The sequence below is a fragment of the Lingula anatina genome, chromosome 2 (assembly GCF_051362555.1).
Source record: "Lingula anatina isolate TDL-2025a chromosome 2, LinAna3.0, whole genome shotgun sequence".
NCBI lineage: Eukaryota > Metazoa > Brachiopoda > Lingulata > Lingulida > Lingulidae > Lingula > Lingula anatina.
Window position 1 is genome coordinate 36546222 of NC_141768.1, and position 13035 is coordinate 36559256.

Genomic DNA, 13035 nt, shown 5'->3' on the forward strand with positions numbered 1-13035 from the left:
ACTGTAATGTTTGTGTGTAAATTGTTGCAGGTTTCAAGTGGCAGAGACAGCTGGTGTTCCGCAGTAAGCTGACCATGCACACAGCTTATGAGAGGAAAGACAACAGAGACCCAGCAGCTGTTACTGCCCTAGCAGTATCTAAGTATGTTGAGGAACAGGGAATAATTTTGTAATGAACGCAATTGATTCCATGGATACATTAACATTCTAATATATATATATATAAATAGTGGTGAAAGTAGTGTTATTTTTTAATGACATTTTGCATTATTTATAATTTTATCCCCTTACTTTAAAGTACCGAAAGTAATAATATATGCGAAGGGGAGGTATACAATCAAAGTGCCACTCACCATTAATATCAATGCATTTTGTATATTATCCCTTAAAATCTAGGTACCATATAGGTTTACTTGTAGATGTGAGAGAAATCGTATTTGTAGTACAACTTTCACTTGTTTTCAAACACCCCATTTCCATAGATTAGATCGACCTACTTAAGATCAACCTAACTCCCTGGGGGTTCACACTAAATAGCTGTCAGCCGGGCGGACACGAAAGTTAATTACCCTCTTACAGCTTGTAGTAGGCGGGACGGACATTTAAGTCGGATTATCTGAAAGTAATCTAGTGAGACTCCCCGCGGGGATAGATCGATCTAAAATCTATGGGAATAGAGCCAAAGACAGTGTTTTTAGATATTGAGGGAAGTGTATTCAGTTGACATTATACATAATATTACATATTGATGCTGTTTTTATAGGTGCCATAAGACAGTGTTTGTAGGGGACGCCAAAGGCAGGGTGTTCAGCTGGAGTGTCACTGACCAGCCTGGACGTGTGATAGCTGACCATTGGGTGAGGGATGAAACTTCAGATGTGTGTGTGGCATGTGGAGTGAAATTTTCCTTCTCAGAGAGAAGGCACCACTGTAGGAACTGTGGCCAGTTGTTCTGTTCCAAGTAGGTTTTTTTTTTTTTTTAGTTTTAGATCACTCATTTTTTTGTGAGGGTGCGTTCACAAGTCATCAGGTGTCATTGTTTCCTGACTAGAATACAAAAACTTTCATTTAGATATACTCCAGAATGGCATATGTTTGAATGATAACATCTCAATTCGTGAAAAGTTTGTTTTAATTGCCCATTTGTTTGTTGTGTCCATTTATTTCAATAAAATTTGAAAATTTTTTTTCCTGATTTACTACACTGTGGCCAGTTTTTGTGTAAACTTTCATGGTGTGCAAAAATGATCTTATTACAATAACAGCTGATGATACAACAATATAGAATGATTGAAAATCATTCTATGTTATGTGTGTGAATGTACCAAAGACATTTTCTTTTCTTTTCTAGAGTTTAGTCTCTGTTGTCCAGTATTATAGTGCAGTGGCAGATGTATTTCCACCTAATAATGATTTTAAAATTTAGCTTAATTTTGATTTTTTTTTTCCTGTTTGGTTTTTGTACTTTTTGTACTTTTTAGATCAATTTTGTGTAACATTTCAAAATACAACTGAGATTGATGTTTGATTTGAATTTCAACATTTTGTGCTAAGACATTGATTTGCTATATCAGAGGAAACAATCTGCTTTTGCCAAAGGGAAAGAGTAAGTAATGCTAACCTTAGATATTGCAGCAACAAAATCAATTTTAATTATGTTGTTGTTTTAGTACTGTAAACCCTGTAACAAGTTACCAGCATCTTATATCAATGTCCTCGCGTGCTGCATGACATCTTTATATCAGATGTATCAGTATTATTATTAGTACCACCAGCGTGTACGCTGGCGGTACTCATGGTTTTAGTCCCGTCCGGCTCGTCCGGCTCCGTTGGCTCCGCCGGCTCCGTAAGCTCCGCCGGCTCCGCGTACTGGCGCCGGATACAAGTCACCGTTACCGCTTCTCCTCCTAGACCGCAAGGACCGCTGTCCCCATCTCTTGGATTTAGGTCACATATAACCTCAACTTGAACCCCCAGGTTTTTTTGTCTCAGTCGGTGCATTAACCTGGGCATGATGCTCGTTGAAATGCACCCTTGTCAAAATTTTTGAAAATTCAATGCCAATTATCTACCCTACGGAAGGAATTATGGGAAAAATTTCTACAGACGGCTTTCCCAAAGTCATATGTGTAGATTTCAAATATGCCCTTGGATTTGACCTTTGACCTTTATTTCAAGGTCAAACGGGCCAAAATTTTCAAAAAAATGAAATTTTTTACAAAAAAAATATTATTTGCGCTGTTATTCAGACACTACACAGACTTAACCAATAATATTATTGGAAAGTGTTACCCTTTGGGTCTTCTTTCATCTATGTGAATTTGGGGTCAATCGGTGCATTTTCACAGGAGAAGCGGCCATAAGATACCGAAACTGAAAACTGTCTCTAATTCGGGAACCGTTAATGCTAGCGACCCGTTCTTTTTTGCATTTTGTAGAGCATGTAAAGCCCAACATTGCATATGGTCTCCGTTTATTTGTATTTCATACGGTTTTCGTGTTATGCTGTATTAAAAAGTACATTGTGGTGGCACATTATTGTAACTCAGAATTGTAACATTATATCTCCAAAACTGGCAGAGATAGGTCAATAGTTACTGTTAAAGTTGAATAGGATGTCACATACTGGCAATTTAACAGTAACCATAAAATTGACCTTTGACCTACTTTTCATCATGAATTGAACTTTGCAAATTTTCGTTCCCTTTTATCTCCAAAACTGGCAGAGATAGGTTCATAGTTACTATTGAACTTGAATAGGAAGTCATATACTGGCAATTTACTGTGACCTTAAATTTGACATTTGACCTGCTTTTTACCATGAACTGAACTTTGCAAATTTTTGTTCCCTTTTATCTCCAAAACTGGCAGAGATAGGTCCATAGTTACTATTGAACTTGAATAGGAAGTCATATACTGGCAATCTAAGTGTGACCTTGAAATTGACCTTTGACCTACTTTTCATCATGAATTGAACTTTGCAAATTTTCTTTCCGTTTTATCATCAAAACTGGCAGAGATAGGTCCATAGTTACTATTGAACTTAAGTAGTAAGTCATATACTGGTAATTTACTGTGACCTTAAAATTGACCTTTGACCATCTTTTTACTATGAACTGAACTTTGCAAATTTTCTTTCTCCTTTATCTCCAAAACTGACAGAAATAGGTCCATAGTTACTATTGAACTTGAATAGGAAGTAATACACTAGCAATCTGTGACCTTGAAATTGACCTTTGACCTACTTTTTATGATGAACTGCTTTTTGCATGTTTTCAGGCCTTTAAATCTGCAAAATTGGCAAAGAAATACCCATGGTTGCTATTGAACTTGAATAGAAATTCATATACTATGATATTGAAATTGACCTTTGACCTACTTTTTCACCATGAACTGAGCTTTGCATATTTTCTTGCCTCTCATATCTTTAAAACCAGCAGAGATGTGCCCCTTGTTGCCCCTAGGTTTTCTCTTTTGTCAGCATATATGCACCATTGACAACACTTTTCAAGGAAAACCAATAGGCCTTTTGTCTAGAGAATACAGGAGTGATCAAGGGTAGGAAAATGCAAGTCAATTCGAAAATCTGCTTGATTATACCATTTTTAGTTATATTTTTTTTGCATATTTTGAGAACTCTTATTGATTGCATCTTATAGAGCTTGTCAAGCACAAGACTGGTGATGGTGTCCCTTTTTGGAGGGGTGGGGGGGTCCATACGAATGCGCTTACTCCAGCTGGTGGTACAATATCCGGAGGCGGTATCGCCTCTCTGATCCTCTAGTTTTTCATTCTTTTTAACTGAAAAATCTTTTTACCATCATGTAGTAACTCACTTCAAACAGTAGGCTGTTATAGTATATATACTCCCTGTGACTTAGCATGTATGAGTTTTGGCAAAGTCCACACAGAGTTGTCCAAGTACAGCTTTTAATATTGTGTTACAAATAGTGTTTTTCATAAATTCACCAATCGTGTCAAAATAAAAGACTAAATTTTGTGTGCCTACGAATTGTAAGGTAAGTTTATATAATGCCTGGAAGCATGGTATATGTAAAATCTGCATCACATAACTACTACAATATTGTTAATTGCCCTCAGTGGCTTTTTGTTTTTAAGTATTAAGTCTCTTAAATTTTTTTAAATGCAGTGGTTTCAAAGTATTGGTAAGACAGCTGATATAAACAGTGAAACAGCTAAGGCACATAGTTTGTAATCTTTTATATTTCAAAATCAGAATGATTTTTATTTAACAGCTTATCTTCAGGTCACTAATAGAAAGATTGCAAACATCTTGAGGCTGGTTCTTTCAGATTTGGCTGTAAATTATCTGAGTGAAATAGATATTGCCAGTTTGATTTTCTTTGCAGATGAAGGTGGACAATAATACTCTTTATACCTGGAACAAATTTCACTTAACATTGATCAAAAATATTTATAATTTCCCATCTTATCATTTCAGATGCAGCAAATTTGAAATAGAAATCCCACGTTTACGAATTCACAAACCTGTCCGCGTCTGCCTTGCCTGTCACAACATTCTGCGGGCACAAGAGGCCTCGGACGCTCTCACCAGCAAAGCTTGACATTGAGGGAGATTTAAAGTACATATATAATGGGGATAAGGAAAGGTTTCTTAACTGTCTGATAAACATTACCACTGAGGGAGACCAAGAAAGCCAAAGAAATTTTAAGAAAAACAAAAAGTTGTATTGGGGTTTATTCAAAGTGTATGATAAGTGATAAAAGAATTTTCTCTTTGTGCAATGCTCACAGAGCAAAGTCATTCATAATATAAGGTTATGGTAGCTTTATGAGTAGTTGATGATTCAACTATTTGTATACAAGTTCAGATTGGGCATCTTGTTGTAAAATACTGTTTGATATATGGAAGTCTTTAATGGGCAATGCACTTAATATTCAGAGAGAAATTTTAAAACATACCAGCTATTCATCCTTGTAAAAGAAGTTTTGATCTGTGTTCAATGTAAACAGTAGAAGAAATCCTCTTGCTTTATCAGAGATCCTGTTAAATTTATACAATATTTATTACAGTGTTTACAAAATATAAGGATACTAGGACTTGTGACTTCTAAAAGTTTCACTTTCATCTTTATATTAAGTGATTTTTAAAAAATACAACAATACCTCTACCAAAACATAACAGAATTGTAGATCTTAAGCAAAGAAATAGCACTTAAACATTCTTCTGACCACTTTATTACACAGCTGAAAATAGAGGGTATTATTTGTTGGAAATATGTATGTTTATATTCACATAAAATTGTCTCACAAGTCTTTTAGGAAAGTATGTGCAAGTTTTGAAAGTATTTCAGTGGAAAAAGTCTAAACTAGATATTGTCTTTAAATAAGAAGACTTCCAACCAAGTATTGTAGTTTACAATTATACAACTTGATATCAATGTCACCATTTAAATACTGTATTAATACTGTTAAAGTCAATATACTCCAATAATGTGCAATGTTTTAATGTTTTGTGATTCTGTTTCATGTGACCATGTACATTGTTAAGTAGAAAAGCATGTTGAGCTGTAAAAACATTTAAATGATGCTACATTTATGTATATAAATTAACTTAAAAATGAACCCATCACATATTTTAGTTCTGAATTAGAATATGTGACAAGTATATGCTTGTATTTCTGCAATATTTGTATTTATTTGTATTTGTCTTGTTTGTTATTGGCTTTATATGCCTTTATTTCAGTCTACCGCATACTGCAAACCTACTGTAAAAAGGTGTCACAAATTGCGGCCTTCATTCCAGGAACAAAAAAATACCTGACAATTTGTAGCCAATAGATGGAGCTACAATCTTGTACATTTCAGTGTTGTCAAATAATGATTATTGTTTGGAATATCCTAATGTTGAAAAAGAGGCGCTGGAAAGACCACACCAAGCAACCACTCTTATGAAATACTGGTATTCCGTAAATTGATATTTCCTCAAAAACATTTGCTTGTTTGCGCATATATACTACGTTATGATTGGCTGGTAACTTTGCTGTTGGGTATAGATGTTCGGAGATACAAGTTTGCAAAGTAAATATAAAGAGAGAAAAGTAAGATTATCACATAACTTAACTGACACCAGCTTTAGCTAAAAAGGGCATCACTACTTGAGTGTGGTATGTCATGTACATTGTAATTTGAATTCGCGTGCATTGTATTTCTGTGTAAACAGAATATGACATCAGTTACAGTGACTAAATAAAAGAGAAATGAAATCATATGGTATTTGTATTTTTTTTTCATGAAATAATTTGGGGACGGGGACGGAAGACTTTTCAGAATTAGACATTAAACGTTTGGAAATGGGCGATTTCTTGCATAAATTTGAAATTTTTCTTAATTTTGACTATAGGGGTGAAAAAATCGTAGTGGGCTGCAGCGACAACATATCGATATTCGAGAAGGCGTCGTGGAAGGCGTGCGGCAACTAATTGCACTGAAACTGAACGGGCTTCGTCCGATCACTTTTCAATCGAAAAACCGATTTTCCCCTATCCGACCTCAAGGTTATGTCGGAGAAATGGCACAAAACGCCCTATGTAATGTAAACATACGCTTTAGTCTGTAGCTATTACTATGTCAAAAAAAAAAAAAAATAACGTTCGGAAAATCGTACGATGCCCGTGCCAAATGTAATCTAGGCTTTACTTCGGGGATAGTACAAAATTTTTGGTTTTATGCATTCCATCCATAGTGATTGATATTGCTTATTTCTTAGTTCAACTGCCGTATAAAAAAGTCATAGATGGCACCGAGCATATACAATGTTTGCTGCTTGTTTCTTTTGAATCAGTGAAGTGTATGGTAGACATAATTGGGAGAAATCTCGGCAAACAGTTACATGCCAAATTTTGGTCAAACTGCTTCGCTATATTTGCCATATTTCTTTTAAGATAGCGTTTTTACAATAAATAAAGACATATGCCAACACGGAAGACCATATGACATGCATCTATTTATTTTGTTTGACTGTGTCGTGGCGAAGTACCCTAGGTTCTAGATTCCAGTTTTGCCAGCTCGATCTTGATTTCATATATAACCCATATCAGCAAAACTAGTAAAAACGATCCCATCACAAGATTTTTAAAAAACTAGCTTTTACTGTGCTCTGACACTCAGGGTATGGCGAATCATTTGAAAGAATGGCATAGGTTAAAACCCCAGCAGCTTGAAACGACTTGGTTCAAATTCTGTCATTTCTTTCTTTTTCCTCTTCTTTTTCATTAAGATTCGACCTCGGCCAATATTCCTTATCTATTCACACATAGGGAATGCCAATAATTATTCACCAGCTAATTTAAAATATAGTTATCTTATCCCGTCATGGAAGACGAAAAATTATGATATCATAACGTTGTTGTGACGTCATATTGCTGTGGGTTATAGTCTTTTATTACGTCATAATGCTAAAGACGTTGGTTTTACTAAAAAGAAAGCAGGAATGGTCTGTAATGCTGTCCTTTTCTTCATTTTGGCAGCTCTCTGGAAACCAACAGGTATGGGATTTATCAAGGGCATATTCACTTGAATATTGATGTTCACGATTATCGTTACATTTTTCTAAAATAGAAATAGGTGCACTTAAAACGTAATTTTACCATTTTGAACTTGGGATACTCTGCGGGTCTGTCGTGAAAGAAGCTGCATTTATATGGATAATATTTCCCTTTCCAATCGTATATTTATTTAAGATTATATTTGGTTCTCGTTTAAGTCGATCAATATTAAACATGTTTATGACTATGTCTCCATCAGAAATTTACGAAGATTATATAATTACCAAACCAAACTTATTTTACTTATTTATTTGTTTGTTTATTTATTGATATAAACACATTTAGTAGATGAATGAAAATGAAAGAAAATATTAAATATTATATATAAAATATTAAATTAATCTTTAATTTGTAGATTTTTAAAAATCTTTTTACGGCAAAAAAAAAAAAAGAAAGAAAAAAGATTTTTATTACTTAAATTTTTTTCCAGATACCTTCACTCTGTCAGTTAAGAGAAATATCACCGCAACAGCCGCACTTCAAAATGATATACGAAACAGATCAAATGAAATTGTTCTACAGTGGAACCACATAGAATTGCGAACCAAAAAGCGTTCCATTTCCAAGAGAGCTGCAACAACAGCCGATCCGGATTACGATTATTCATATGATGCATACGATGTAAGAAAACTTGCTGTGTGCCTCATCTGATATCAAGAAATAATAATAATAAAGTTTATTCAACCCCTATATATATATATTATTAAATACACACAAACGGGAATTTTTTACCATCTCAGGCTTAAGAAAGATCAAACAGATAAATAAAATTAAGATAAAATCGGACAAAAGTACCGGCAGAAATAAAAAGAAGGGTTAAAAGTAATTGTTAAAATTATCATGTTTTACTATTAAAAAGAGATGAGCTTTTTTCGAAACCGTTTGCTTCCTCTAAGAGTTAAAAGTCTACATTGGGGGAGATTAATAAAACTGGGACATTTCAAGTGCAGTCACAATCATATAGGCCTACAGTATTCTCGAGTTATATCGATTGTATTGGTCAGGTTATCGGTAAGCTCTCAATCTTTATCACTATTATAGTTATAGCTCGTGTCCTTTTTTTCTGTAATTGTTAAATAATTGTACAATAACGCTAAAAACAATATTTGAGCTCGGAAGTATTATAAAAAATTTTTTTAACTTTTACCCACAAAGCTATCAATCTATCTGTCAATTTTCTCCTAAATATACTACACTAGATTTTGATGACTATTTCCTGTGATGTATAAATAATTTACTTTTTTTTACCAAAGAAAGAAGATTACTCGATCGTTCATATAAAAGAAAATTATATTGTTGCCAACATTAATGTTTTTCGGATAGATGCATTGTTTATCAAGTTGTTATAATTAATATTATCTAAAAAAGATTAAAAAAAACAAGCTTATTTTAGTTCTTGGTACAGAACTAGGACTACTGCTTTGACGGTTTGTAACCAATGAATAAGATGATTAATGGATACAGTGAAAGAAAAGATCAATTCATAAGGTCTATTCAACCTTGATGCCAGTGTAGCGCCGTTCTTAAATTTCTCAAATGCGGTCTTTTTCTTTATAGGCAGAGGACGAGGAGAAGACATTATTGGATAAAATCAAGGAAAAAATCAAACCATTCCTGATCATAGGCCTTGTGGCTACTGCGGCTTTTCTGTGTTGTTGCTGTACTTGCGTTATGCCTGTGATAAAAGTTTGCGCAGCTTCTTTCGCCGCTTGTAAAAGAAACTGCCTTATGTGTCTTGATTGCTGCTGTTGCAGAGACCCAGGTAAATAATTTTTTCACACAAACTATTCTAAAATATTCTGTGAAATAAAGATTCTTTTTCCAGAAATTATTCATGAATATTCTGTGAGCGCCTCATGTATTTCTACTGCACTTACCTAAAGTCTGCGATTCAGCCTCTGTTGCTTTTTTTGTGTGTATTTGTCTTTTTCGTTAATATGTTGATATTGCCAGTTATTTGTCTAAACATGTTTCGAAAAAAGAAAAAAAAATGAATATTGCTTTGGTTGCTTTTATATAATGAAAAATACATAAATTCACCATTTATTTCCAGGTTATCGTCTTTTTAAAGACGCTGGAGCCGGCGTTGGAATAGAAATGCCGGATTATGAGGGCTATAAGTTAATGCGTGATCAAGTCATTGATGTTGGAAAAGATGTTGCTATGGACACGGCCATGTCGAAGGTCGGATAATACAAAGACAATAAAGCACCAAAAATAATTTTGTTTATATGATTCCTAGAACTGATTTTCAATAAATAAAAAACAACAACAAAAGATAGACACGTCGTATTGAGTCAGTCATTTACTATTTCAAGCCATTTTTTATGGCAACTTATAAGAGTGAGACCAGGATTGTTCACTTAGCAAATGTTGCATGAAAACAAATTAATAATAATAAAAGAAACGTTCATGCAACAGGCGGTATCTTTGCATCTCAGTTTGACATGTTCGAAAGGTAAGCCCGTAGCTCTCGTTTGTGTATGGGACAAGTGGCGGGTTTATGGGGCTGTCAGGGGGTCCTAAGCCCCCCCCCCCCCCCCCCCCCTCACCTTCGATTCCTGAAAGAAAATCACACCAACGGTCCCCTCTTGAAATTAGAATTTTGACTAGCTTAGTTCTAAATCGTACCAAATGGCGCCGTTCGCACTCTAGCTGTCGCCAGTAGACTATAAAATTCCTAGATATATTTCTATGTATTGCATGTCCGACTTTCGTGACCTCCATACATGGCTACCCTTTGAAAAAAACTAAAAAACAGGGATTTTGAATGTCGAAACGGATTCATTAACCTTAGGTTAAATATGGGATTATAGTCGTTTACCCTAGTAAACTCCATTTTAGACCAAAATAAACAGTTCTCCTTTAAAATAGGCTAGTAACCGTTTTGTAATTTGTCAACGTCAATGCAATAAAGGGATAACCCAGTGCCTTATTATCCTCACTGGGTTGGTTCTTAGCATTGAAATATAGGTAAATTTTGAGAACTATATTCGTAACAGCTTTATTTGTATATTTTTCTTGCAATTGTGCATTGACATCGTTATATTCTGCTTTATGTCTGCACATTTGATAGCTTTGTTGCCTTGTTTAAAAGACGCCTCAAAAACGCCCTCAAACCCACGGGAAAAGTATGTACCACACTTGCAAGGGACATCAGCATTTTTTTCTTATTCTTTATTTACAAAAATAAATAAGAACTGGCAAAATATAGTGCTAATTGACCCCAATTGAAATCCCCTTCAACATCTAAGGTGTTAATCATAATTTTAAACTTCAAAAGCATTGACAATTGGCATAGGGTGGTAAAAACACGAAAATGCAGAGGGTTCCTTCATACATACAAGTTGTATTTATTAGTATTCACAGATCATGGATTGTGATTTACAATAATAGATCAGTCCAATGAGAAGACGATCAATTCACTTAATAGATAAAAGTCATTGCTTTCACATGATGTTCTTATTTGAATGTCCACAAATCATTAGCTCCTCTGCTGCAACTGCTTAATGTGCCTTCCTTCTGAACGAACACCCTGAAATGGGAAAAAAAAAAGTCTTATCAATTACATTTCAAAACAAAAAATTTCCAATCTACTATTATAATATTTGTTATACTCTTGCAGGCTATAAAATGTATGTACTCTGTGACAGGTTCTCTTATAACAAGCAAATGAAAACCTAATAATTCTTATTAATTACAGCCATCATGAGCTCAGCAAAGATCTTCCTCAGAATAATCCAGGTGCGACTGTCTGAAGGGTACTTAAAAAGGTAAACACCCTGTTTTAACTGTTTAATCTTTTCAGGTGGTAGTATGACGAGTACAACTACTAATGGTTTACTTGTTATTTTTCCAAATGTTCACCTATTTAGAGTTTAACCATCAAACATTCATTACAAGCTACTGCTAAATAACACAAGCTGGCAGTCCATTTGTCTTATATCAGATTTTCAATGGTTACGATTTTAGACACCCCAAAGGATTAAACAGGTGTACCCAGCTGATTAAAGCAAACTGAGAGGACAACAAAATGAAACTAGGGAGGCAACATCCCTTCACTGTTATGGCATCACTCTGAAACCCAGTCTGATTCAGTTATTCATTAAAGGAACAAAGTAATTCATAGACTTAAATTTTTTTTAAACTTAAAGCTTAGAAACCTAGCAAGACGTAAAGCTGTGTTTGTCTCTGACAGCCTACCTTCTGTTAACCTGGCCTTTCCTCCAGTTGGTTGACACAGCACTGTCGAACACCCAACACACAGCACTACTGTCTGAGCATGGCTAAAAACTGTGGTGATTTTATAACAGCCTGGAAGAACAATGACATCTTGAATAAATGTCACACAGGAGATATATGACAGTCATTATAAATTTCACTAACATTTAATCAAGAAACCATAAATTTATGGAAGCTGCATGTGGGTTGTTGTATAGATAACACTAACAACCTTTAAGAAAACAACTGTTACTTTCAAACATGATTTCACAAGTGGCATTATTGATAAAGACTCATCCCCAAAAACACCAATAGGGAGACAGACGCCTGATGCCAATGTGAAAAGCACACAACAGCACTCTGTGCAAAGAGTACAAGTAGGAATCGTTATAGTACCTGGGCATTTTACATCCATGAAATAAGAATTAGGGCTTTGTACAAGTCTCTTCAATTTGTGCTTCCTCTTCTCCTCAGTAAGGGAGGGATGCAGTAAATCTTTAGCGAGCTGAAAGGAAAATGATATTATTTCAATCCAATTTGTTGACACTAGCACAAGTCATTGTTGTTATGCACAGACGGGCAAAAAAAGAGCAAGAGATGAACAGCAACAAATCTAGAAAGCTGAAGAGTAATGGTGGCAATAACGACTATTAATATCTTAAATTCGTGATATATTTCTGAAACGCCTTCGCCCAGGTAAACAAAACGATGTCCGAGTTACTACTTCCGTTCAAATACATAAAATAAACAAAATGTGAACCGTGCAAGGATAATTACAACAGTCGTAACTGAATGCCATATGATACAAAATGAACAGCACTGCGTAGAAGTTATCGATACTTCATTTTTAGACAAATTTAGCACTGAAATTCAAGTCCAGTCATGTTTATGCCCCTATTTGTAGATAGCATTACGAGAAAATAAGTTATTTCTCAGCCAAATTAAAGTACTCATGAGCAAAAAGAACCTCTTATAAAACGAATGAAACTATTTTTGACTGCAAACAAGCAATGGTTTCAAGAAAAATTAACTATATCTGGTTATCTAACTTACAGGCATGTTGACTCTCTCTGTACATTCGTAAAAAGGATCGATTACGGGTTTTCTGTTGGGAACTACACGGAGGACCGGAAGTTGCACATGGTTGTGAAATTATATTTCTGGATGTTATGAAACCATAACTAAGGCTATTGTTGCTAAGTTGTAAAGTATAGTTGAACTTTGA

General features: G+C 34.7%; 3 protein-coding genes across 5 annotated transcripts in view; 2 read left to right on the forward strand and 1 right to left on the reverse strand.

Moving 5' to 3' along the window:
* The window catches only part of LOC106164305 (WD repeat and FYVE domain-containing protein 3), a 49803-nt gene extending 43552 nt beyond the window's left edge, over positions 1-6251 (forward strand). For 2 of the 3 annotated variants that reach the window (XM_087003524.1, XM_087003525.1), the window contains exons 66-68: positions 31-142; positions 764-961; positions 4463-6251. In XM_087003524.1, the coding sequence (XP_086859650.1) occupies positions 31-142; positions 764-961; positions 4463-4586 (434 nt within the window). In that variant the 3' untranslated portion in view covers positions 4587-6251. The remainder of the gene's footprint in view (positions 1-30; positions 143-763; positions 962-4462) is intronic. The other variant, XM_087003526.1, reaches the window with a different exon arrangement.
* Positions 6252-7474: 1223 nt separating this feature from the next.
* On the forward strand, positions 7475-9847 carry LOC147763665 (uncharacterized). Its single transcript, XM_087004378.1, has 4 exons — positions 7475-7529; positions 8020-8210; positions 9147-9351; positions 9643-9847. Exons 1-4 carry the CDS (start codon positions 7475-7477, stop codon positions 9780-9782), a joined length of 591 nt encoding a protein of 196 aa, XP_086860504.1. The 3' UTR covers positions 9783-9847.
* A 1071-nt stretch (positions 9848-10918) lies between these two features.
* Positions 10919-13033, reverse strand: LOC106178423 (small ribosomal subunit protein eS27-like). Its single transcript, XM_013561577.2, has 4 exons — positions 12864-13033; positions 12207-12315; positions 11793-11903; positions 10919-11124 (listed from the first exon to the last, which is right to left on the reverse strand). Exons 1-4 carry the CDS (start codon positions 12867-12869, stop codon positions 11096-11098), a joined length of 255 nt encoding a protein of 84 aa, XP_013417031.1. The 5' UTR covers positions 12870-13033; the 3' UTR covers positions 10919-11095.
* Positions 13034-13035: the final 2 nt, after the last annotated feature.

Excerpts from the sequence above, each read along its gene's own strand:
- LOC147763665 (XM_087004378.1), top strand. The coding sequence starts at position 7,475 with ATGGTCTGTAATGCTGTCCTTTTCTTCATTTTGGCAGCTCTCTGGAAA. Across the intron at positions 7,530-8,019 it reads AGCTCTCTGGAAACCAACAG|ATACCTTCACTCTGTCAGTT; the intron begins GTATGGGATTTA and ends ATTTTTTTCCAG. Across the intron at positions 9,352-9,642 it reads CTGCTGTTGCAGAGACCCAG|GTTATCGTCTTTTTAAAGAC; the intron begins GTAAATAATTTT and ends ATTTATTTCCAG.
- LOC106178423 (XM_013561577.2), bottom strand. Across the intron at positions 11,904-12,206 it reads CATGGATGTAAAATGCCCAG|GCTGTTATAAAATCACCACA; the intron begins GTACTATAACGA and ends TTGTTCTTCCAG. Across the intron at positions 11,125-11,792 it reads AAAGGCCAGGTTAACAGAAG|GGTGTTCGTTCAGAAGGAAG; the intron begins GTAGGCTGTCAG and ends TTCCCATTTCAG.